This window comes from Antennarius striatus, chromosome 3, assembly GCF_040054535.1.
Source record: "Antennarius striatus isolate MH-2024 chromosome 3, ASM4005453v1, whole genome shotgun sequence".
NCBI classification, from domain to species: Eukaryota; Metazoa; Chordata; class Actinopteri; order Lophiiformes; family Antennariidae; genus Antennarius; species Antennarius striatus.
In genome coordinates this window covers 8,942,604-8,967,635 of record NC_090778.1, presented here as the reverse complement: position 1 = coordinate 8,967,635, position 25,032 = coordinate 8,942,604, and the positions used below count along the sequence as shown (strand labels likewise).

Genomic DNA, 25,032 nt, shown 5'->3' with positions numbered 1-25,032 from the left:
CTCCCGGTATCTCTGGCCACCTGAGGGCAGGTCTACCCAGGTCTACTCCTTGCCGTCAGCTCTACCACTCTGTCCTGGAGGGCTGCCAGACCGCGTCAGGTTGAGAGAGAGTTACGAGGATTCCACATTCTATTTAATAAAGGAAGCAGCGCTGCGGCCATTCAGCATATATATGAGTTCATACAGATTAGACGGGAATTGAAAGTCGCGCTAATCGTGTTAGCCGTGCTGGTGAGGCTGTTCGTGTTAGCCTCCCTAATCGTGCTAGCTGTGCTAGTGAGGCTGGTCGTGTTAGCCACGCTAATCGTGCTAGCTGTGCTAGTGAGGCTGGTCGTGTTAGCCACGCTAATCGTGCTAGCTGCGCTCGTGAGGCTGGTCTGGTCTGGTCACGTGAATTGCTCCAGCCATGCCAGCTGCTAATTGACTGTTAATAATAGCGATTTGAATACTGTAGTTTTTATCATTAATCCAGAAAGTGTGTTCCTGTTTGGGTTTGTTCAGCCTTATTATGTGTAATATTATGTATGTATGGCCTGTCTGCGGGGCAGGTTTTTCTGGTAGGGGGTGAAATCGGGACCAGAGAAGCGCCGGTGAACTACAAAACAGAGTTGTTCATGAAATTATGGTCTATCATGCTGCAAGTTACTGATTAAATGCCAGAAATCAGCTGTTCCCTGTGTGGTGCCTGCTCTCTGACCGGAGTTACCGCTGTGGATAAGGGGGTTCCAACACACACACAGATTATATCTCCCATAGGTGGAGACTACACGGAGGACTCATTAAAATAATGAAAACAAAACAATACAGAAAGTTAGACCTGCTTCTCTCTGCAAAGACAGTGAAGGAAAGAAGACGCAACATCACCAATCAGCAAATCTAGGACATTAATTAAACTCCTGCATTATCAATTAAACGTGAGGAGTCATGTGATGTGATCGCTAGTGAACAGACAGGCTGTTGTGCAGGTATGTAAACATGGAAAATAATGCATGCACGGCAAATAATGAATCTCATTATGACTATGACTATGACTAGTTAATCAATTTGATAGTAGGCTAATGTAGCTAATATAGACACTTAGAGCTTGTGTTGCCTTCATATAAAGCGTATAATTTTTTGCGGCTCCCGACAGGTTTGATTTTAGTTTTTTTGGTTCAATTAGGCTCTTTGAACCTTTAAGGTTGCCGACCCCTGCTCTAGGCCAAACAACATCGCGGCTCTCACCACAGTTTTGTACACCTTTCCTTTCATTTTAGCTGAAACTCTTCTATCACACATCACACCTGACGCTTTCCTCCACCCGTTCCATCCTGCCTGTACACGCTTCTTCACCTCTTTTCCACACTCTCCATTGCTCTGGACTGTTGACTCTAAGTACTTAAAATCCTCCACCTTCTTGATCTCTTCTCCCTGTAACCTCACTCTTCCACTTGGGCCCCTGTCATTCACACACACGTACTCTGTCTTACTGCGGCTAACCTTCATTCCTCCCCTTTCCAGGACAAACCTCCACCTCTCTAGCTTCTCCTCCACATGTTCCCTGCTCCCACAGGGATCCATGGGGATTCCTGTCTAACCTCGTCTGTCAGCCTGTCCATCACCATAGCGAACAAGAAGGGGCTCAGAGCTGATTCCTGATGCAGTCCCACCTCCACCTTTAAATTGAAAATATTTTCGTCTCAGTTTGTGGTTTTGAAGTCACGCGATGGTCTAAAATCTTTTTTTTTTCATTCAAGTTTATTTATTCTTATATAGCCCAGATTCTCAAACAGTGCCTCAAAGGGCTTTACAATCTGCACATGGATGATATCCCTCTGACATTTGTGCAGTGCGAACAGTACGACCCTCACATCAGATAAGGAACAACTCCTCCCAAAACCTTTTTCATTCTGAAAAGAATTATGTTGTCTTAAAAACTGAATTCCACTCTTGATCGGCATGAAAATGGTTAAATCTTTAAAAAAAAACCCAAATATTTGTAGCAAAATTAAGAAATAATTCAGATTCACATCAGTTTTCATGATAACTTACTAAGTCAATCTATGTTGTTCTTGGATTCAAAATCTCATATTTAACACCATCTCTTCCACCCACACTTGTCTTAATGCAGGACGGGTGAGGAGTCTGAGTAGCTCATTATGGACACTCACCCACCTGACAGCGCTACACATCAATGACAACAATCTAACCCGCATCCCACCGGACATCTCCAAACTGCCCAACCTGGTCTACCTGAACCTGTCGTCCAATAAGCTCCGCAGCCTGCCCGCTGAACTGGGCAACATGGTCTCTCTCAGGTAAGCGTGGTCGGTCCTTATACACCAACACATTTATTATTTATTTAAGAAATACTCTGCTTATGATTCCTGAGCAGGGAAGAATAGTGATTATCATAAAAGTAGTGATCAACGTAATTGTAATTTCACTGGGATCGATAAACATTTTACGTCTTAACTGATGAACAAAAACAAAGGTGATACACAAACAACTGCTTTGACATTGGTAAAAAATATGTCAACAGCAGGAAACTTTCCACTTTTCTAACAAAGTTTGTGAAGCTGAAGAAATACATGTGAATATTGACATGTTGTACCCTTTCTTGCAGGGAATTGCTTTTAAACAACAATCTTTTACGAGTTCTGCCTTATGAACTTGGAAGGCTTTTCCAGTTACAAACCTTGGGCCTAAAAGGTGTGTTTTGTCTCAGTGCTGTCATCTTAGACCACATACTTCTTTCTGTAGTGTTACATAAGGTCTGACAAGTTTATCTTACCTCTGTCTAGTAAATACAAGTGACTTTTGGCTGCTGCTCCAGATATTTGCACTAAAAGTGATCTGATAATGAGATGGTTCATTTGCAGGAAACCCTTTATCTCAAGATATCCTCAATCTGTACCAGGAGCCAGATGGAACCAGAAAGCTTTTGAACTACATGCTCGACAATCTAGCAGGTGAATGTCTCGGCTGCTTCACCTTACCACGCCAGAGCTTATTAAAACTCATGCATACTTAACCAGCTGCCACCATTCATAGTATGTATGCTATTGTATTTGTCCAAGCCAAGTGAGCACTTGTCAGCTAATTTCCCCCTGCCCTGTTTGCAGTGCACCCAGAGCAGCTGCCCCAAAGACCTTGGATCACTCTGAAAGAGCGAGACCAAATGATTCCCACAGGTGAGGTCATCGAGGTCAAACATGTGACAACAGCTGCTTCTTTTTTCTGCTTTGTAACTTTAAAGATTATTGTTCTATGTCTCATTGTATGTTTTAGCAAAATAATTTGTAAAGCTTTAAACCAGGTTTTTTTCATTATATTAAAGAAATTGTGTTTACATTTCTTTATTGATATATGAATTGTTGCTTATCATCACCACTGACAAATATGCAGTCTGCCTTTGCCCAATTTAACTGTAATTCTTTATAGAGCATCTTTTAACCCTACAGGTAGACCAGTTTACTAGACTAAACTTGGTGTGGGTTTGTCGTGTCAGATCATGGGACCATCTAATATATCTATTTAAACACAGCTTAAAATTTATAATTTACCTTGTGTACATTTTTTCTAGTCAAATGTGAGACAGAGCCACATCCAGTCTCAGCCAAAGTGCAAAACTGTGTGTCAGTCGACTGTTTTGTTTTTACTCAGTGTCAGATTCCTGGGAGAATTAACCGGAGGAATATGTTTAAAACTAGATGGTTCTTCAACGGTTTTGTTTTCATTGTCACCCTGAACTCCAGTCTTTAGATGACATCTCCTCTTCCTCCTCTCTTGCAGCCGTGTTCACCGTCATGTGTTACAACGTGTTGTGTGACAAGTATGCAACACGACAGCTGTACGGCTACTGCCCATCCTGGGCTCTCAACTGGGAGTACCGGAAGAAAGGTATCATGGAGGATATCACCAGTTGTGATGCTGATATCATCAGCTTGCAGGTAAATCAGGGATGAAGCGGTTTTCCTTGAATTTCCTGCGTTACTTTTCAGCTTCAAGCTTGTTTCCTTTCCAGAGAGGAAGCAACGTGTCAGACATTATTAAAAAAAAAAAAAAAAAAAAAAAAAAAAAAAAAGGGGCGGCAGTGGCTCAGTGGTAAAGCAGGCGGTAGAGCGGGTCGTCCTATGATTTCAAGATCGGCGGTTCGATTCCCGCTCCCGCCCAAAAAAAAATACCCGGAGGTGAGCTGACAGTGGGAGGTGTCAGCTCACCTCTGGAGCACTGCCGAGGCGCCCTTGAGCAAGGTGCCGTCCCCTTTACAAATTGCTCATTTAAGGCGCACCAAGATGGAGCTGCCTGCCACTCTACCTCCCCTGCATGCCTGCAGGCCCCCTTGTGTATGTGTGTGTGTGCTACAGGGGCCTGTACACACTAATATATATATGCATGCGTTTGAATCAGTAGCTAGAGTGTGCATTCTTAATTTCCCTTCGGGGATCAAAACAGTATATAAAATTAAAATTAAAAAAAAAAATTATTCAGGGCAGGAAGTGCTTGCTTTATTCAAGTGAAGCTTTTAAATCCTTCTGTGATTATTTCTAAGTACAAAACCCTGATTACTGTGTTGTTAGCATTTGTCATAAAGTTTTGATGAGAGGATCTAATCTGCATTATCTTTGAAATTCTGGGGATGCTGAAGAATGAATCACCATCACTCAAGTAATTAGATTGATGGCTGTCCCTCCAGGATTTGCGTTGGGTGGACCAACCTGCTGACATCGAAATGCTGTTAGCATTAAAATGAATATACTGTATATGCATCGCTCAATCAGACCCCAAATTTGTTCAGTAACTTTTTAGAGCAGATAACTTTCCATCAGCATTTAAAATAAAGGGTTGATTTAATCTGAACAACTAAAATATAACTGCTTTCAAATGGCTGGGACTGTATGAGTTTGGTCTTGCATGACCCCCCTTTGATCAATAAATGCAAAGCCCTCTGGCCTCATCTGCCCATCCACTGACTTCAGATGACAGAACAAATGTGATTCACTCAGAAAAATTTTGGTTGTAGCCGAGCATAAAACTGAGTTATATTCATTCTCATCACCACTTTAATTATCAGTGTCGTCTGAGCCGAGCTGCACAGCTGCTAGCAACTCATCACATCAGCCATCTCCCTTCAACACGACCGATAACGAATATATAATAGATCAAAATAGATCATAACATAATAGATCAAATGTTTGATGATACAGATTAATATTCCTGTCTTAAATAAATGAAACTACAGCATATTCATTTCCCTTTTTTGCTGCAAATACAACATCAGAAATCCACCGGTCCCTTTACGTAAACCCTGCATGTTTCAAGAGCCTCTTGTCAGCATATTTGTAAAATCTGTTTAATTATCAGAGTGTGAACGTCAGAAAATCAGGGGGGGAAATGATAGTTTGGCAAAATTTCACATTATCACATTCATCTGTGAATGAAATGAAGAACTCTGAACAGCTGGATTCATAATAAACCTGGACACAACCCAGAATCTGTCTTCAGATTTTTTATTTATGACTGGAGGAAATCTGATTAATGTAAATAAAGAATGAGTTATTATTCAACCTATTTCACACATTTGAATTGCTCCAGTCAGTTTGGAATATAAAACCGAGGTGTGCAGATTTGATAGTCAATCATTTAGATCCCTAAGAAGAATCTTACACACTCCTCTGTCTGACCTCTTTTTCGTCTGTGGTGTAACTAAACACTGGCACGCTGTGGGGGTTATGTGTCCCCATATGCGACTGTAGATTTTTTTTGTAAATAGTTGATAGATTAACTATAGAATATAGATTGACATGGTTTTGCTGACATATCTTGTTCTGCGTATCTGCAGGAGGTGGAGACAGAGCAGTACTACACTTTGTTTCTGGAAACATTGAAGGGGCGCGGCTATGACGGCTACTTCTGTCCAAAGTCTCGTGCCAAACTTGTTTCTGAGCAGGAGAGAAAACACGTGGATGGCTGTGCTGTGTTCTTCAAGACTGAGAAGTGAGTTACAGAAGTATATTTGTTATAAGCATGGAGCGTGATTGATTGAATTTGAGGTTTCGGAGCTCTACTGACGTTTGTTTGTTTCTGTGATCTGTCTTCACCTTCTTTCATGGATATTTCTTCTGCTTCGGGGACGTTTCTGTAGGTTTACTTTGGTCCAGAAACACACTGTGGAATTCAACCAAGTGGCCATGGCGAACTCTGAGGGGTCAGAGGTCATGCTGAACAGAGTGATGACCAAAGACAACATCGGGGTGGCCATTCTCCTGGAAGTCAACAAGGAAATGTTCTCCGGTGGTAAGAATGGACTTAATCTGTGATTTTTTTTTTTAATTAATCCTGAGTAGCAGGTTTAAGGCAGTTATATTATTAGGATGTGTTGTATTTATCAATCTATTTTTACTATTATCATTTAAATAACGTTATTCATGATATAATTGAATGTGGCTCCACGGTGCACCGTTATTGAGTCCAGAGTGTCCCCCGCCTCTCGCCCATAAGTCTGATGGGATAGGTTCCAGCAACCCCTGTGACCCGCAAAAAGCGGAAGAACCAGATAAGAAGATGAGATGAGTGAATGCGTTTGATCTAAGTTTGTATGTACAACTTGAGGACAAAAGTATTTATAGAATAAGAGTCAGTGTGTGTGCAGAAAATCAAATTATGTATTTCCCAGATAAATAATCCACTGACAGAAGTAGTTTCACGTATTCACACCACAAGGGGTCATTTGTGACTTTGATCAGACATCAGCACAAACGTCTATATTTTGTTCAACGAATGAAAAAATATGTTAAAAAGTATCTAAATAGATGGCATTCATTCATTCAATCATTTATACATTATTGATATTTCACGCTAGTTTTTAAAGTTGTGCCACAGGTTTCATTTTTTGTTCAAAGAAAATAAGTTAGAAGTCAGGATTTGTTTTTCCCAGGTTTGTTTGACTCCCTGATGAAGGCCACATATGTAGGTAAAATGTTTCCATATTTTTGTCAGGCATGAAACCGCTGCAGGAGAGACAGTTGATCCTGGTGGCCAACGCCCACATGCACTGGGACCCCGAGTACTCAGACGTCAAGTTGATCCAAACCATGATGTTCCTATCGGAGCTGAAGAGTATCGCTGAGAGGGCCTCGGGCTCCATGGCGACTGGTTCGCCATCCTCCGACCCATCCTCCATCCCCATCGTCCTGTGTGCTGACCTCAACTCACTGCCCGACTCTGGTAGGACCGTCTGACATTTCAGGAATGTTTCAGTGTTTATGTTCATGTAGGATTGGTTGTTTACATCAGAGCATCGAGTCACCATGATGGTAAACACTCATTGTGAATTTTGGAGCTATTTTTAAGGGATGAATAAATTTAATTGGGACAATATGCGGAGACGTCTGCAGTAAACTGTTACACTTGTACGATCCAGGCGTGGTGGAATATCTGAGCAATGGAGGAGTGGCCGAGAACCACAAGGACTTCAAGGAGCTCCGCTACAGTGAATGTCTGACCAACTTCAGTTGCAACGGCAAAAACGGCAACTCAGACGGAAGCATCACACACAACTTCCAGCTGAAGAGCGCCTACGACAGCAATCTGATGCCTTATACCAACTACACATATGACTTCAAGGTAAACCAGTTTGTGGCGCAGAGATGGGATTCTTTAGTTGGAAGGTTTAGTCATTTGGTTTATAAATGTTTGGTTTACTTTGGTTAAAGTTTGATGCAAAAGGGAACCCTTAATATAGACAACAGCTAAACAAGAACAGTGGATCAAAGCTATCTTTTCCCTCATCTTGCTATCTAAACTTCGTTTAATTACCGTGTGAAGATGACTTAAACAAGATGTTTGATTTTCTGACACATGACCCTCATGATTTGGCCAGTAGCGCTAAAGATATTTGACCTCGACTAAAATGTGGTTTTAAGAACTGAGATTTTGCAAAACACTGAGGTGGGTCATTTTAAACTTCCTTGCTCTCTCCAGTGTCTGATTATTTTTTCTTTTTTCAAAACATCTTTTTTCCAGTAATAAAGCAGCAAACCAAGCTTTCTTGTATTTCCCTTCTACCTTTCTTTTCTCTTGGCCTCTCATATTGCTGCCTTCAGTAGATTTCTCATTTTCAAACTGTGTGGGAGGAACAACGACTAGTTATATCTGTCTATCATAGATTTTTCTTGTATAGTCTGTCCTTCAGAAACAATCAAACCAAATAAAAACAAAGTTCTTTGAGAGAATGAGTGAATGTGGCAACAATTTGAAGTATTCAGTATAATTTCTTAATGCTCACTGATTCCACCAGCACGTTTCCATGACAACACAGAACAAAACTGACTCCACGTCACGTTTTTATTTCCACAGGGCGTGATCGACTACATCTTTTTCTCCAAGACCCACATGAGCGTCCTAGGCCTCATGGGACCATTGGACAGCCAGTGGCTGGTCGACAACAACATCACCGGCTGCCCCCACCCTCACATCCCCTCGGACCACTTCTCCCTGCTCACCCAGCTGGAGCTGCAGCCTCACCTACCCCACCCACTCAACCCCCTCAACGGGCTGCACCTGCCAGTCCACAGGTAGTGCAGCCCAAAAGAGTCCCGCCCACCCTTCTTATCCCGCCTTCAAACACTGTCCCCCCCCCCATCAGCTTTATACACCACAAGGCCCCTCCCACCCTAAGACACACCTCCCCTGAAGGAGTGAAGTATTCGCCTGTTTGTTGCTCCTTTTTGTGTTTTTGCACACTGTAAATGTTTCGTTTTACTTTTTCTTACTCCCCTTGAAAAAGGTTTGTTACCGTTGTGGTGCTTAGGTTGACGTTTGTCAAGGTAACCACCAACATCAGCAGGTGTGTTTGGTTGTGAACACGATCAAGGCCACTTGTAGATTCTGCTCCGACAACAACAAATCTTGTCTAAATATCAGCAGTTCAGCTGAATTTCATCCTCAGTCCTTTTCTCATTTTTAATAGATGTTAAAAAAAAAAGAATATCTTTTGAGTAAAAGCTCAAATTGATCATGCACCACAACAATTCTGCAGATCTGTAACCTGGTAATGCCCTCATGTCAGCTGACAGGTATTTTATTAAAAGGAGTAACACTTTAATTTGAAGAATTTCAAAAGTTGTTTTTGTAAGGGCCATTTTTCTATTGTGAAACACTAAAACTCTACGTGTCACCTGCAGGTGGAGAAGTACCTGCAATTCTTAGGTTAAATACAGATATGGGTGTTTTTAAAAGTAATGAATTGCATTTTAACACAAAATTGTTGTGGTTTCTATGGTTATTTTTGTCACATGACAGCACTGACAATATTGATGGCGAGTTGTTGTAGGAGTCGTTGAGATTCAACGCCGTTCTGATGCAACTCGACTCTAGATGTAACTGCTCACGGTGCTGCTGGGATGTGTCACTTTTATGAACTTAATCTATAATATGGATACCTCTCGTACCTGTTTTTCATTACTAAATATTTTAAGAGTATTATTTTCAATGGTAGCTGATTGAAGTTCATTCTAGTTTAATGGATGCAACATTTACATTTTCTCAAGCACTATTAAGTAATAAAATAGTCAACTCAGGCCAGGTGATCAAACTGTTCAGTCATTAGCCCGTAGTCTTTGACTTACTTTGTACAAAATATGTTTTGACAAGAAATATATTTTTAACGCAAACCTGACAATGACCAACAATCCACTCTTGCTTTTTAATATAACAGAGCTAAAGGTGAGACTAAAGGTGAGACTTGTAAGATATTGAGAGAATTTGAATTCAAAAGATGAAAAAATGAACTAAATTCCTCAACGTAAATGTGAGGAATGACTGTTGGCGTTTGGACCACTAAGTAAAGGAGACAAAATCATTTATGAGAAAATAAAAACACAGAATCATGCATCTTCAGATTTCACGTTTTTCTCTTTTGCCAAACTAAAATGAGCTTACTTGCCTTTTAAATTGTTGTAAAAACACACATTATTCATACGTGAATAAAATAACATTCACACTCACCTCTACCTGGTTTGAGTGAATAAATTCACACAGTGACATGTGAAAATAATGCGGTCCTTACTGATGCCTGACTCCCGCTCCTCTGTGGCATCAGGGCTGTCTTGTCCCGCCTGCTGTGTCCTCTTCTACAAGTAACCGCTTTGAAATCACTTTGCTAAAATCCCTCATTGGCATTGATTTCCAGCGATCTTTGAGTCTGTGGTGTCCGTCTGTCCAGCTGGAATCACGCTTGAGACGAATGCCGTTGTAATCCAGATTTAACCTAGTCGACTGTAGGGCTTCTAATTTTGAAGCTAACTGGGTTAATGGTACCCATGGCTACAACCAAATGTAACTACAGCAAACCTGTAGTGAGCAGGAGTGACTGTGGATATGCTACCCCCCAAGGTTCAGAGCTACATTGAATTTATAGACATATTTTACAAGTTGATTCTTAAAGAGAATTGACTAAACTGATCATATTTATTAATTTGTCCCGGGGGGAAAAAATGTCCTCAGAAAGGTCTGCTAATTTGCGCCTTGGAGCTGAATGTATTTCCCAGAGGCTCACTGTGAAGCGGTTGTTGGAGCCTCGTAATGCAAGACTCCTGTGGGCTGAACTTTGTGTGTTTGTTTCAGTGGCTTTGAGCTGACGGCCCTTTATTTAAGTTGTAACTCAGGGCTATGCTATGCACATAGCAGTACCTCCAAAATGACCCGGAGTCAGATCGTACAAGCAAAAACCAAAAAGGAAGCTATGGTTCTGAAATACCATTATAAGCACAGCTCATCTATGTAATTAGATGAATATGTGTTATTGTTGCTGTTGTTGTTGTTGTTGTTGTAGAAGTCCCACATCTTTGGGTTTATTTGGGTTTTGTTTTGTTTTTTTTAAGAAAAAATGCTACTGCACTTTCGCTTCAATCCCAAAAAGAATAACTACTAAAATTCTAATTAGTCCAAATTATGATACTAAAACCAGCTCTGATAAATTTACTTTTGAGAAACTTTGGAGATTTTAAACTTTTGGGGTTTTTTTTATTTTGTATTGTGGCTTTTAAGAGTGTATCAGTAAATTAATGGGAGACATGGACTGGGTATCAATATATCCACAGTGACATTTCATCAGAAACCTAAAAATGATGTATTTTTTCAGTATTGTAAAGTAAGTATTGAAGCAATTCATGTAAAAAAAATATTTTTCCTGTAAAACTTTTCTTTTTTTTTTGGTTTGGCAAATTTTTCTCTAAGGTCAGTCACGCAAAATGACTGATGGATGCACACAAAATCGTCGAAAAGTAATGGGTCATGTGAGCAGAGGGTTGGGATCCATAACTCAAAAACTCCATTGAAAGTACATATAAAAATGTGTTAGTTTTAAAGAACAAATAAAGTTAAAGATATGTCAGCATCTGATCAGACGATTTGACGCTAGCTTTCAGTTCTACACATTTTCCTGTTCTTACTGACTTCTGGCAGTGAGAATATTTTGATACCCAGTCCTGTCTGCTGCCTGTACATTCACACAGTGTTTTATAAGAGTTAACACTGTGTCTGTGATGAAAAAGTAAAAATACATACCTATGGGATGAGTTTTGTCAGGTTTAGTTCAGTCCGATGGGTTTCACTCACCTGGACCGGCAGCATTGGCTTCGCTTCATTTGCACATGATTTGACCCAAACGCGTCTGATTCTGCCTCCAGCTCTGGTGGAGCTGATGAAGCCTCTGCGTGAGCATCCTGAGGCCTATACTTCACTCCTGCTTTCACTTCGACGGGTTTCCTGTTTCTAAACAACAGCTGTACATAAACTAAATGACCTTTGATGACGGGGGGGCGGGGGGGGGTCTATCACTTCAGTGAGGGGACTGTACCATTCTCTGATAATGGGGCATAATTTTTCCTCACAAATCAAAGATGTACTAATGTGTTTTTTCTCATGCACTACATACAACCTCCACCTGTCTCTGACATTCTTGTTCAATTTTGTTTTTGAACTATGGGCATTTTTTTTGTCTCTAACATGCAGTCTTTCAATTGGTACTTTGTCAGTATTACCAAGTTTTTGACAAAAAAAGATAAATGTTCTAAGTTTTAAAAGCAATTTGTCTCAAAGACGTTTATTTATCAAGTGTCCTGAATGTTATTCACACTCTGAGATCTTGCTTAAGTAACAGTTTGGTTTCTTCATCTTCCGACTTGATGTTTCTCCTCTGAGGTTTCCTCAGACTCGTTTTTCCATTAACCCTTTCACATCTTTCTTCACCAAAACATCCACATTTTAACGTCCATTTACCCCATTCATTCGTAGAGTGCAAATCCATTTCCTTTAAACAACGTGCCTAGTTTATAGTATTTCTGCAACAGCAGCACTGCCCATGAGACCAAGATGCACAGAGATTAACCCTCCATACCATCATCCATCCATCAATTCATCACTCATTTCTAACAAATACCTCAACTGTACCAGTTTTCCTGATTAGCTGTGTTGCTATTTTCTATGTAAAATTTACACAGAATGATCACATAATCATCACATGCATTTTGAATGTGAAAATCCGGTTGTTGAATTTGTGACTCCACTATGGAGTTCATTCAGCCTGATTTTAAAGCATTGTGGTTTTTAGTGGTCAGTGGCTGAAAAGATGGCCCATGAGCCACCAGCGTTTGCAGCGGGAAAAGAAGAAGAGCTGACAAATCATTTTGCATTTCAACAATGGGTTTGTTGCCTTTTGTTTTTACGTGTTGAATTTTACAACCTCCAACAAAGGCAGGGATCCAAAGCAGGAAACTTGATTTAACAGGAAGCCACTTTTATTGTTGTTTGTTTGTTTCCCCAGTGTGTTAACCTGGATATGATGGCATGGGTGGCATGCAGATGCCATGAATATGATGGATATGAATTGAGTTCCTCAAAACGCATGAAGCATCTTAAATATTTCTAGTGTATTTAGATATTTCTGAAATACAATTGTAACCACAGAGCTGGTTAATTTTCTAGAACTGGCCATGTTTAACTCAAGCCCTACATGAAGAGCTGGACAGTAAAGAGGAAAGGTAGCAACTTATGAGTCTCACCTTGTGTAACATTTTTATGGTTGGAAAAAAAAAATCTTTCCATTTTCTGTTCTTTGAATATTTCAGTGATGAAATGAGGGAATAAAGGACTTATTTCCTAAAACAGGATTCTGTTGGAGCATGTCTTGAACACTGTTTTTTAGAATCTGCTGCCTTTTCCACACTATAAGGCATGCCCAAAAGTCTTTTTTTTTTTTAATTGTGAAATGGTGAAAATAATTTTAAAATAGGCCATTCATTGAAGGTGTGTCTTATAATCAGGTGTAATTTATAATCCAGTGTGCCTTATATATGGAAAACGTTTTGAAATGGGCCATTCATCGATGGTGCGTCCTAGAGTACAGTGCGCCATATAGTGCGGAAAATACTGAGGAAAATACTGTACATTAAACTGTTTTGGTATACATTAGATCGATCAGATAACACAGCTACAGATCTATCCTGTGTAGAAATCCTGTTTACTGACGGCCCAAAAGTGGAGTTAGACACACACTGTAGGTAATCAGTGCTGGTCTTACATTTTACTAACCATCAATGAGGATTCCAGAGTTTTGTGTTGTGTCATTCTTTGACAACTTACTACCAGTAATTAGTCTAATTACTGTGTTGAAATCACTCAGTATAGGTAGTTAACGTTTTTTGCATACAAGTAGCTTACAATTTATATCTTCCCTAGACATCAATTGTTTAAGGGCATATATGTAAAGCTTCAAAGATATTCTCTGCAGCCTGTCAAATATTCCAATCAATTGAACCTAAAAATACTGAGCTCCAGGCTCACATTTACATTCAAGCTGTATTCTTGTACCACTGCAGAGTCCCTGCCAGACACCGACATCAGAATCGCTCTTCAGCCATGATTCTTCATAGATGAAACAACTTCACATCATCAACCACACTGAACTCTCAGAAATCTTAGAAAGGTCATGACCCCTGTGTCTTCAGTAGCAGCAGACGTACATGTTGGCAACCCGTGATCTACAGTCGGCATTAGTCTGATGTCCAAGCTACGAGGTAATAGAAATTACATTTCTTTGTATGAGAAGTCGCTCTTGTGTGGCCACTCCACTGTTTTTTTATTACTGGGGGGGGGTCTTCATTCAAATTGAGTTTCAAACATCTAGGAGATTCTGAAGAAATATGAAACTGATGATTAAAAAACACGACACAGAACAAAATCAAATCAGCTTTTTATTGTTGTTTCTGCAGAAATATGTCAAAAAACAACAAAATATTAACGTGAACTATGTGGTGACTGGACGAAGAGTTCCAACTTGTTCCTCTATAAATTTAGGATATACTAGTTTTGTTATCATAGAATAATTTGTTAGAATTACTAATAGAAAAAAAAAAAAGCTCAGGGGGTGAGTTGTGTGCATAGCTTATAACAAACCTCCAGACCCAAGAATTCAAAAAGAAAAAAGGCAAATATATAAATATATGTTTCAAAAGAAGACTAAAGGCTGCGGTGATGTACACCCAAATCCGGACTAGAAGGACAGTGGTTCATCCCCAAATGTGAGAATAAAGTGGTTAATAAACATCCAGAATACAAATAAACTGGGTAGTGTGAAGAGATTTCGCTTGAATATTGAGCTGGATTCAACCAGCGTGGTGTCAACATGTGAACAACAACAACTTGAAAGAACAACTTCAAAAGTCCGACAACTAAGTTGACGGGCAAGAATCTTAAAACCAGATTTTGGTTGTGAAAAAGAAAAAAACAGATTCTGTAAGTTAAACTCAGTAAAAATGACTTGTTGATTTGTTGCTTATCAGAAAATGAAGCGCAAGCATCAATTCCATTCTCTGTTTGATATAATTTTACATTTGTTTCCCCTTTTTAACCCACAACACGTCACACCGTAACCAGAGATTGGATTCTTTCCTGGATAACATTGGAAGGTAAAATCCATGTCATTTGGATTTATTTAAAAATGAGTGATATGACTCACTTCTGCAAATCGAAGCATTATTCTTCACACTTACAGCTTCTAGTTTATTTTAACCTTTTTCACAAACAGGAAAGTAGGATTATAAGTCTCAGATGTTCCATCTAGAAGTGGAAAACAGCAACCAGCCAGCTGATCGCCTCCGCCTCTGAAGATACTGCTCAACGTTTTTCTGCTGCTTTGACTTCTTCATCTGATAATGTAATCAAACTATCTTAATTCCAACTATTGCACCAACTATTGATGGGGGACTCATGCAAACAGCAGGTCGTTGCTCCACCAGGGGGCAACAAACACCTTTACAATCATGGCTGCTGCACAAATCCCTCCTGGAGTGAACTCCTTCAGCTGGACGCAATAAAACCAGAACAGTCTGTACCACATCAGTCGTGTTATTAACACATGATGGCTGAGGAGATCAACAATGTAGCAGTAGTATACATGCAGTGATTATAAAGTGAAATAAAATAAAAAGGCTTCATCCAAAGTTACAACATAAAGAGAAAAGAGATTTTTTTAAAAAAGCAAAACTTTTAAGACAAACTCTCTTCTCACCATCACAGCACTCTGTCACGACAGTTTCTGTGGTGCTTCAGGATCATTCAAGAGATGTTCAGGCACAAAGTGGTTCTGCATTTCCCCGATCAACAGGGAACAAGTTCAAAAAGAAAACAAAACTGAAGCGACTCAGAGTTTCTGCATCGTCACAGCAGCTCAGTGGTTTTTCTAAACTCCGGATCACATTCACAGTGAACTTTTTGGCAGTCAGTGGAAGTTAACACTTCAAATTTGGGGAGTTTTTGCTATGCAATGAATGTGGAAACTGCATTTCAAAAAGCCTCTTAATCATGTTCTGCTGTTGGGCCTCAATTTGGAAGCTTAATCATAACACGAGGCGGGGGGGGATACAAACTCACCATTTCAGGCAGTGTGGAGGAACAAAAATGTACCAGATTAATTCTGGAGAAGCTGTATTAGAAAAGCATTTCATCAACATGTAAAAAAAGAAGTAAAAGCAGTGCTTATCGTTTTTCTTTCACGATTAAATTACTACGCATCAGTTTGGAAAGATCTGAAAGGTTTTCAAGCAGGAATGGTAAGCAGTGTTGCAGTTCCACATCAGTTTTCATTGATGGATAAACTGGAGGAGAAAAAAAACAAAAAAAAAAACAGGTGCAGCTAAGTTTAAAAAAAACAACTTGAAACCAACCTTGTTGTAACAACACAGATGCTGGTAAACACATAACACATTCTCAGAAATGTTTGTGCGTCGGTGCTTTTCACTCTGAGTCGCTTTCATGTTGTCACATAAACAGCTGACCGTTGTGCAGACAAGCAGACCGCCACAAATTTTGACATAAAGTGCAAACTGACATGGTTTTCCCCTCATGGCATCAGACCAGCTGAGGCTCCTGGAATACCATCGAGACGAGAAGCGTGACGATCCGTGGCCGACGCGCACTTCCTCCTGCTGGTCTCGCTTCAATGGCTCTCGATCACCACAGGCTCATATCCACCTGCAGACACCCTGCAGGAACCCACAGACCCACGGTAGTGAGGAAAAACACACCACAGTTCAGTCCATCAATAGTTTGTCGTGTCGCGTCTGAGTTAGAAAATAGAAGTCACAAAGTATTCCTACTAATCAGGTGAATATTGAACTGACAGATGTGTTTTTGAGTCTTCGCATTATAAATGTAGTTTAGAACACAACTGAAAAATCTTCATTCCAGACTGTCTGACTGAGATTGGGATGTTTTTAGGTTCTGACTCCAGTCATCATTCAGTCATTTCAGTTGAATTCAGAGCAGAGCTGTTGTGACGGGTGACACACACAGACACAGAAACAAGAGAAGGAAGTGACAGAGAAAGAGGAAGTGATAAAACGTCAGCGTCGGGCGTCTCACCTGTTTCCGAGCCTGATGCCGCTGAGAGCGGTGGTTCCGTCTCTGCTGACAAACAGACGCAGGTTGCTGTCTGGAAGCCACAAACACAAACTACATTAGCAGCTGCTGAGGAGAACCCAGAACGACTGGTGGTGACAAAACACAGCTGGAAACCTGAGGCAGAGTCCTGTCCAAAGGTGGCGCTGTTCTCACCTCTTAAATACATGAACAGTAAAACCTTCAAACCAAGAGATTCACTGGAAATGAGACGGTCTCACACTAAACATCTAAATCCAGGTTAATATTTTTAAAGATGAACCATATTCCTCATCAATAACTCAAGCTAAATCTTCCTCAGAGTGAAACTGTGGCCACCCCCCACCCTTCAAACCAGCGTACGCTGGACATGCAGCCCTCCGTCCGTCTGTAATCTCTCAGTGATCATCACATCTGTTTTTTCTCCAGGAGTCGGGTCACGTGATGTTTTCTCCACCTTCAACACCTCCAGGGAGGAAGAGCAGCCCCGTCGTATTGGGGATGCTAATCCCTGCTACCGCACCAGCTTAGATGAAGTCAAGCCAAGCCAAGAATGCGTGCAGAGACATTAATACTGATTTTTGTGGGGCAATCGTTGTACCTTCAGTGTTGTTGATATCTGCAAAGTTCTGGCTTTGTACGATTTTCTCCACGATGTCATCAGCATCCATGCGAGTGTCGTTCACCCAGGAGGGGTGATTCTCCACCGAGTCCTGCTTCCTCCTGATAAAGATGAGAAGAAACAAATCAAAAACTGTAGTTTATCTGAAACTTCCTTGTTCTTTAATAATGTAAATGTGAAGTAGGATGCATATAATTCGCCGACATCCCCTAACCAGAGCATGTCTCTACCTGGGGGGTCTGTTAGGGGGTAGGACAGGCCGTGGAGGTCGAGGGGGTCTCTCTGGACGTCCAGCATCCTTGTCGCCCTCTGTAGTTGCGTCAGCATTGAAGCACAACCCCCCAGAGGTGCTACTTCCTGTCGAGGTGTTCCTGCGATGTGTGAGGTCTGACAGGCTGGAGGAGCAGGAGTGCTCAGTACTGTATCCTGGGGGGTGGCAGAGACATGAGGGGTACCAGGGGATATTAGAGGGTGGTAGGACAGAAGGTGTCAGGGGTTTACCAGAATAAAAATACAGAGTGTTTGGCTTGTTTCTGGCCCCTGACCTGGGATCAGATCGCCTTAGGACAAGCTATCATGACCTGTTGCCCCTGACAACAACCCCCTCACCTCAAGACTATGCTGATTTTGAAAGGTTGTTACAATGGGTGTCATTTAAATTATTGTGTTCCATAATTTGCTCAATGTGGAACTTGTGTGATATGGTATGGATGTAGAATACGGTTGTAATTATTCAGTACACATTCAATAAATTAATTGTAGTTACCTCCTCATGAAACCCAGAGAGTCAGCAAACATCATCTGACCAAATTTAAATAATGAAGTTCATTTTCTATTCATCTGATACAAATTTGTGTATTGCAGGACCCGCACTAAGAGTTTAGGTGTTGTTGAATTCTGTACCTGAGATTTTGCTGTGCTGACTGGCATAGCTGGAGTTGCGAGAGTGACCAGACTGGAAGATGTCTGCAGGACTGGGCTGGTTTCCCTCTGATTCCTCAAGGAGACCTGGAAACAGTCCGATCATAAAGCCTCATACTAATTTATTTTGAGTCAATGTCTATTTGCAGGATCAAACATTAAAACAAAAAGTCATAATGTAATGTCACGGTAGAGACATAAATCTCACTGAAAGTAGCCAGGGCATTCCTAAACCAGGAACACCGTGAACATCGCTTAGATTTGAAGTCTTTCTCCACGGTTGAACAAAAGCAGGCTTCCACAAATGAAAAAATGTTCTCCAAAAAGTGTTTTGCACCATTTCCAGGACTTCTGAATCACAATGACTCACTTCTGAGAGGAGTCAGGTTGGTTGGCCCAAGACATGAAAGAGGGATTTATTTCCAGAAAGTATTTTTGATGTTTCATATGCACCTTGTTCTCATTTTTCCTGGCCATCGTTGTAATGAGATTTATTAAGACATTTGACATGAGAAGATGTAAACTGATTTAAAAACACGTCTGGTTTAATGGAGGTCAATAAAGTGAAATACAGCAAATTATTATGTGATCTGTTCTTGGTCTCAAATTTCTTTGGTCATAAAAGTTCATCATTCTTGGAAAAAGGGCTATGCTCTCAAGCCATCTGATTTTAAATAGAGATTCAGATGATCTGACTATATCCAAAAATAATTCATAATGAGTATAAACTGAACTAAATTGTAACAAGCAGCAAATAATCATTAGTTAAAAAATTGACAATATAAAAAGTGCCATTCTTCAGTCTTGTACGTATGATTAGAACTAACCATCTACAGTGTTACAAGCATCAAACTCGACTTGTCTGGTTGTTGCCCCATCATGAAGCCCCACCACCTTTTACCCCGATCATAAATGTCCCTCCTGTCTTGGCTCAGCAGACCTCCAGGAGGGATTGACATTTGTGAATCATGGTCTGAAGGAACCTGAGCATTCTGTCATGTCAGGGGTCGATAGAACCTGTGACCTGCTGTCAGACGTGACCTCTACCTGAGCTGATGATGGAAGGTCGGGGCTTGGCTGCTCGACTCAGAGAAATCCCTCCAACCGGCCCGGGTTCGGCCGTTCCCTCCCCCTTGCAGTCCAGCTGCAGGGTGTGTTCTCGTCCTGGGATGGAGATGGACTTTGCTGTGCTGGGAGGCCTGGAGGAAAAAAAAAAAACAAGTTATCAGTCTGGAACAGATTAAATGAGCACAGAGCTGCAGCTCTGCTTAACTTGGCACACTCAGATAAAGGCAGATTTTTTTGACTGTGGGGAAACTGAGTCACTGCAGCAACAAAGAACACAGCACACATATGAGCTCAAGAATCTGATCAAAAGGTTAAAATGAGCAAACACAAATGAATACCTGTGGACCCACACAAGGCAGAACTCCCCTTGATAAATTAATAGACTGACTTTAACAAATAAGTGAATATCAGGACATCAAGAAGGTGACGTCAGGCTCAACAGACACTTTGCCTGAACAATGTATGCTTTTAAAAAATCCTCTAAATCCAAAATATGTCCTACTCACGTTTTAAAACAAGGATCTCCAGACAGGAGCGTCATTCCAATGATCACCTGTAAAAAAAATACAGTGAGAAATTGTACCACAAAATTACCATAATATATTGTAAAGCCAAACAACAGTAAAAAATGTGTGTAGTTGTTTTTTCGTATAAATGATCTCCTTCCTACACAGCAGTAGATCATTATCAAGGGAGGAAAACAAATCCATTCTGTCCTACTTACATGTTTCCCCGTCAATTTCAACAAATAACAGGCAACTGTTGAAATTCAAGCTGGAAGGAAGGTCTAGATAAAGATTCTTCACAGCTCCTCAAGGGAATAAACCTGAACCCACTTCCCCCACAGAGACGCTGAATGCTTCAGATGCAAAAGAAATCAGCAGCTTTGCATGCAGAACCAAATAAATATTGGTTTTTTTTAGTTGCAACAAAAAAACCCTGATTATATAAAGTCCTTCATTGGTTGTCTATAACAAATGTTCTGAGTAGAAGCATCAATAAAGAGGTCAACATTCAGTGTCACTGTTAATGTTCAAGTTTGCTTTAGGCTTTTGAACCTATAAAATTAATGACACATTAATATTCTCGTTTATAACAACAGGCTGCAGATGCTTTAAGTAAAACAGGACATAATTAATCACTTTACTTTAACTGTAGTAACTATAGTAAAGTAAACACGCGGCCTTTTCTTTCCTGTGTTCCCTGAGTTGTGTGGTGTTTGTGAACTCTGGTGTATCCTTGCCTTCAGAATGGAGTTGTCCTGCCGGGTGTTCTTGGTGTCGTATCCCTCCAGCAGACAGCAGCGCACGGTGGAGCCAGAACCCGCAAACTCCGCCATGTTGAGGTCGGTGAAGCCCAGCTGAGGGAGAGGAAGAGTGGGCCGGGTAATGTTAGATTCGCTAATGGAGAGGTTGACTTGCATGTATTTTTGGAATGTGTTTATAAGAGAAGAGATTCCAGCAACACCCAAAATTTAGCAAACTTGGCAGCTTCACATCGCTAACGTCACAAGTTTTAATATATGACAGATCGAGAACCACAAATCTGTCATGACCAAGCAAAGACTGACTGAAAAGTGGCGCTGATAAATGCTAAAAATAATTATAATTACATTTTTACATTGAAACATCAAGCTGATAATAAGGCCCAGGGCTACTGAGTTTGCAGTGAGGTGGTTTAACATGTTACAGTCACTCTGACCTCAGGGAGATGAAATTGGGAGGAGGTCAGGGAAAACCCAACATCTTAATCTCATGAGGTTATACTCTTCTAATCTATAAAACACCTAATAGGTGGGATGGCTGTTTCATTCCCCATTAATGTTGGGATGGTAGTATGGGTCTCAAATTAAAAAGTCTGTTTGTACATTCCCACAACATGACCCAGAGCCTCAGAGGCCCCGTCCACACGATAGCGGATTTTGTAAAAACGCAACTTTTCTGTTGTTGCAACTTTTTAAAAACGGTGGATTTTTAAAAAAACGCTGGGTCTGCGTTGTCGTGTGGAGTATCCCCAGGACTTTTTAAAAACGCTGACGTCTTACCTGCGAGGAAAACCACTGTGTGTGTTGTGACAACAAAACACGGAGGATTCCTATTGGATAAAATTTGACTCAATACTGCCACCACATGGTTTGGCATGCTTATAGCCATCTTCGAAAACGCACTGCTGCGTTAACGTGTGGACGGAGATTTTTTTTTAAACGCTGTCGTGTGAACGCGAATCGTTTTGATGCGTTTTTAAAAAGTTGCATTTTTTTTAAAAATCCGCCATCGTGTGGACGGGGCCTTAGCGGCACTTTAGGACAAAAGCAAGAGGGAATAGTGAGAGGAGTGGGAGGGAAATCAAGCGGTGTGAATAAAAAGCAAAAGGAACAGTCAAACTAAATAGAGAGAACTGTTTTGTATTGTTTTATTACTAAATATTAAAGAGTAAAGAATATATAAAAAGCAACATAAATCACACATATCAGTCAGAAATAATGACAAACAAAAACTGACTTTATTTGTCATTGGCATGGAGCCGATTGCATTGGCTGCTGAAATGATGTGCAGTGACATTAAACAGGATTTCAGTTTTTGGGTTTTTTCTCTCCAGATCGAGTTCCATTGGTCAGCCCGTTGGGTGTCGATCACCTCATGGGGTGATAACAAGACACGGCTTCTGGTCAGGCATAAGAAGTACGACACTTTTTTTTAATTTCTAATATCACTTTAAAGTATAGGTTAAAGAAACATCTACTGGCCTCCAGACTGGCATAAAAAGGAGCTGCAAACTCCATAATGTCTTCAAACACAGGAACACTTGCAGGATTTCTGTTACTGTATTATAATAATAAATGGAACAGATGTTATAAATCAGGTCAATAAACGTAGATGGGAATCACTTTTTAATCCATTTTACTTAAAACATCTTGACAACCAAACATTGTCGACTCAACCTTTGTGTGTAAAATATGAATTAAAGTGTCCATTATTTTTAGCAACAACAAAATCCGTGATGTTGTGAGGGTTCTCTGGAATGACATCCCTGACCTACACCTCATGATGGAAACTGCCTTTGTTTGAAATAAATATGTTGTGTTATTTTAAATGAACTCTGAAGCCATCTCAAGCCAAAGCATCCCATTCTTCATTCTCCAAGTTTCCCTTTCTTGGGGGAGAACTGTTTTCATAGGTGTGTATTTGAGGAAGCCAACTTCTAAGGAGGGAAGCAGGGTATATTTAACCAAAGGATATCCAAACGGAGAATGAGTAAAAGCAGAGGAAACGGTTCCTGTCAGGCAACATCGGCGAGGGATCGACAAACGTTTGTCTTCATCGTGTGTGTGTGACCTTGTAGTGTTTGAAACATGAATCATTTGTTACAGTTACAGACATGTTGCCGGAATGCTTTATAGATGCTGTAAGTGTAACTGTAAGGAGAACAACTTATGATTTAGTTCAGTCTTCACGAGGCACGGAAATCAAAGAGCTGTTGAGGAATGCTAATATTTACGAGTCAAAGCTTGGAGGTTTACAGAAACTGACGTAAACTAATCTGTTACTGCTTCTATATGTTTATGAAGGTGTCTGAGAGGGAGACACGAGCTCTTACCTTCGTATATGTTTTTCCTCCTTTGAGTTCCTGACGGGAAAAACAGGAAAAACAATAATGAAGCTGGTTATCCATTCGATCCAACTTTGTTTTACAAAGACCTCCAATTACAGGGATCCAATGAGAGAGCTGAAATTACAGGCTGAGACCACACTCGTGCTTCCTCAGAGTAGGACCCTGAGGCAGCGATCACACGGGATGCTAGCATCAAGTCTGCACCAAAATATCCAGCGAGCAATTTCTGAGACTGACTGCAAACCATTTGAGGAACAATCTTCTTCAATTAGATTTGTTACATATGTCAAATACATGTAACAAATGTTACATGTATGTTTCCATGTAGCTCAATAAATTTTCTAAATAGAAGTCCAGGTGACTGATGTGATGGAAGACGATGCTTCACCAGGCAGGGTGTACTGGTACAAACCACATGGTGTCCTTAAGGAGTGATGGCACCGGTGTTTATCTGCTTAAAACAACAGTATGATGTGTTTTTACCAGTATAATATCTGATGAAGATGTTAATGACCTTTGACCTCATGAAAATCCACTTCGATGTATCATTCTTTACTGCACTGGCGTGTAACTCTGATCATAAACCAGGACTGTTCACACACACATTCCAGCTTTCACTCATGACTATTTAAAAATGTTCAGCACTGTTAAATGTTTCCCTTTATTCCTGATCTACGGAACAATCCACAAGTTAAACTAAGAAAGTTTTCATAGATACGTTATAATTATATAAGGAATCACAGGTGTTGTAATACAATAACATGATGGAGGAAGTGCTCCACCCACTGACTTTAGGGGATCTCCTGCCCGGCATCAACCATTGTTTTAGCTTCAGGATCTCATTAAAGCTTTTTAGCTGCTGTAGTGCTAACATGTTCCTGAGGATCTGTCAAAGAGTAAACCTCACCACAGCAGCATTTAACAACAGCACACGAGTAAAACAACTCCAGAACCACATGATTCCATAATAGTTTTCTAAGTTTTCAAGAAGTGGTATTGATCTTGTTAAACTTCAGACTTTAGAAAGACGATATGAAAGTCGTACCTTCCTGACCGACACCCTGCAGACAGAAGGATCCAAAACTCCAGTGTGAGGGTTGGCACTCATTTTGGACACAAATGTAAACCTCTTCCTCCATTGCACACAGTTCTCCTGAACCTCCTCCCTGTAAGGAGAAAAAAACAGCATGGGTGAATACATCTCTGGGATCAACAGCTGTTATTCTGCATCCATTATTCAGTTCTAAGTGCTTTTCCATTTCAGCTTATGACTCTCATTGCGTTGCAAGGTTTGATGGCGGTGAAACTCACAATGACACTGAAACATACAAGATAAACTGGCAAAAGTTTCAAGTGTGTACTTATGTATCAGGAAGAAACAAGTCCATTTATACAGACCCTTCCTGACAATGAGGTCAATCCTAAACGTTCTTAAGACTTGGCAGCTCACTAACTTTGTTCTCTGTATTCCCAGATCATGACTCAGAGAGAGACATCTTTTCCAGTTCCACCATCCAGCTTCTCACAGTCTCGTGTCCAGCGAATGAGGATCAGATCCATCACAGCAATACTGAGAAAACACGCCGTGAGCAAGTTTTTCCAAAGCTAAATGGAAGAAAGAGCCAATTCCCATGATCCTTTTGATGACTCTGGAGGTAAATACAGCATTACAGTACAGTACTTAGTACTGGTGACATTTTGTCAACAAGATAACGATGGAACATCATCACCAACATATGAACTGGTTTTCCCTCCTGCATATTTACTGACGAGAAAACCTACCACGAAGGAAACAATGATCAACAGGTGTCTGTGAACACAGTTCCCCTTGTCAGAAATGCAGAAATAAAACATTTTACTAGCCATACACCCTGGAGAATGAGTGGAAA

General features: G+C 40.6%; 2 protein-coding genes across 4 annotated transcripts in view; one reads left to right on the top strand and one right to left on the bottom strand.

Moving 5' to 3' along the window:
* cnot6l (CCR4-NOT transcription complex, subunit 6-like) overlaps positions 1-17,515 on the top strand; it is a 21,066-nt gene extending 3,551 nt beyond the window's left edge. The window contains exons 3-14 of one of the 3 annotated variants that reach the window (XR_011035032.1): positions 2,111-2,297; positions 2,606-2,691; positions 2,862-2,951; positions 3,105-3,173; positions 3,775-3,932; positions 5,825-5,979; positions 6,128-6,279; positions 6,982-7,209; positions 7,406-7,608; positions 8,341-8,558; positions 13,863-14,060; positions 17,350-17,515. Coding sequence is in view for 2 of the 3 variants with exons in the window: in XM_068310874.1 (XP_068166975.1) it covers positions 2,111-2,297; positions 2,606-2,691; positions 2,862-2,951; positions 3,105-3,173; positions 3,775-3,932; positions 5,825-5,979; positions 6,128-6,279; positions 6,982-7,209; positions 7,406-7,608; positions 8,341-8,558; positions 13,863-13,920 (1,604 nt within the window). In the remaining variant the exon portion in view is untranslated. Of the gene's footprint in view, positions 1-2,110; positions 2,298-2,605; positions 2,692-2,861; positions 2,952-3,104; positions 3,174-3,774; positions 3,933-5,824; positions 5,980-6,127; positions 6,280-6,981; positions 7,210-7,405; positions 7,609-8,340; positions 13,150-13,862; positions 14,075-17,349 lie in introns of those variants that run through there. The other 2 variants (XM_068310874.1, XM_068310875.1) reach the window with 2 other exon arrangements.
* eeig1a (estrogen-induced osteoclastogenesis regulator 1a) overlaps positions 14,225-25,032 on the bottom strand; it is a 27,178-nt gene continuing 16,370 nt past the window's right edge. The window contains exons 3-12 of the mRNA XM_068310877.1: positions 24,189-24,309; positions 23,129-23,158; positions 20,775-20,891; positions 20,038-20,084; positions 19,511-19,662; positions 18,446-18,550; positions 17,773-17,968; positions 17,522-17,643; positions 16,906-16,975; positions 14,225-16,526 (exon numbers count right to left, since the gene is read on the bottom strand). Coding sequence (XP_068166978.1) covers positions 16,481-16,526; positions 16,906-16,975; positions 17,522-17,643; positions 17,773-17,968; positions 18,446-18,550; positions 19,511-19,662; positions 20,038-20,084; positions 20,775-20,891; positions 23,129-23,158; positions 24,189-24,309 — 1,006 coding nt within the window. The 3' untranslated portion in view covers positions 14,225-16,480. The remainder of the gene's footprint in view (positions 16,527-16,905; positions 16,976-17,521; positions 17,644-17,772; positions 17,969-18,445; positions 18,551-19,510; positions 19,663-20,037; positions 20,085-20,774; positions 20,892-23,128; positions 23,159-24,188; positions 24,310-25,032) is intronic.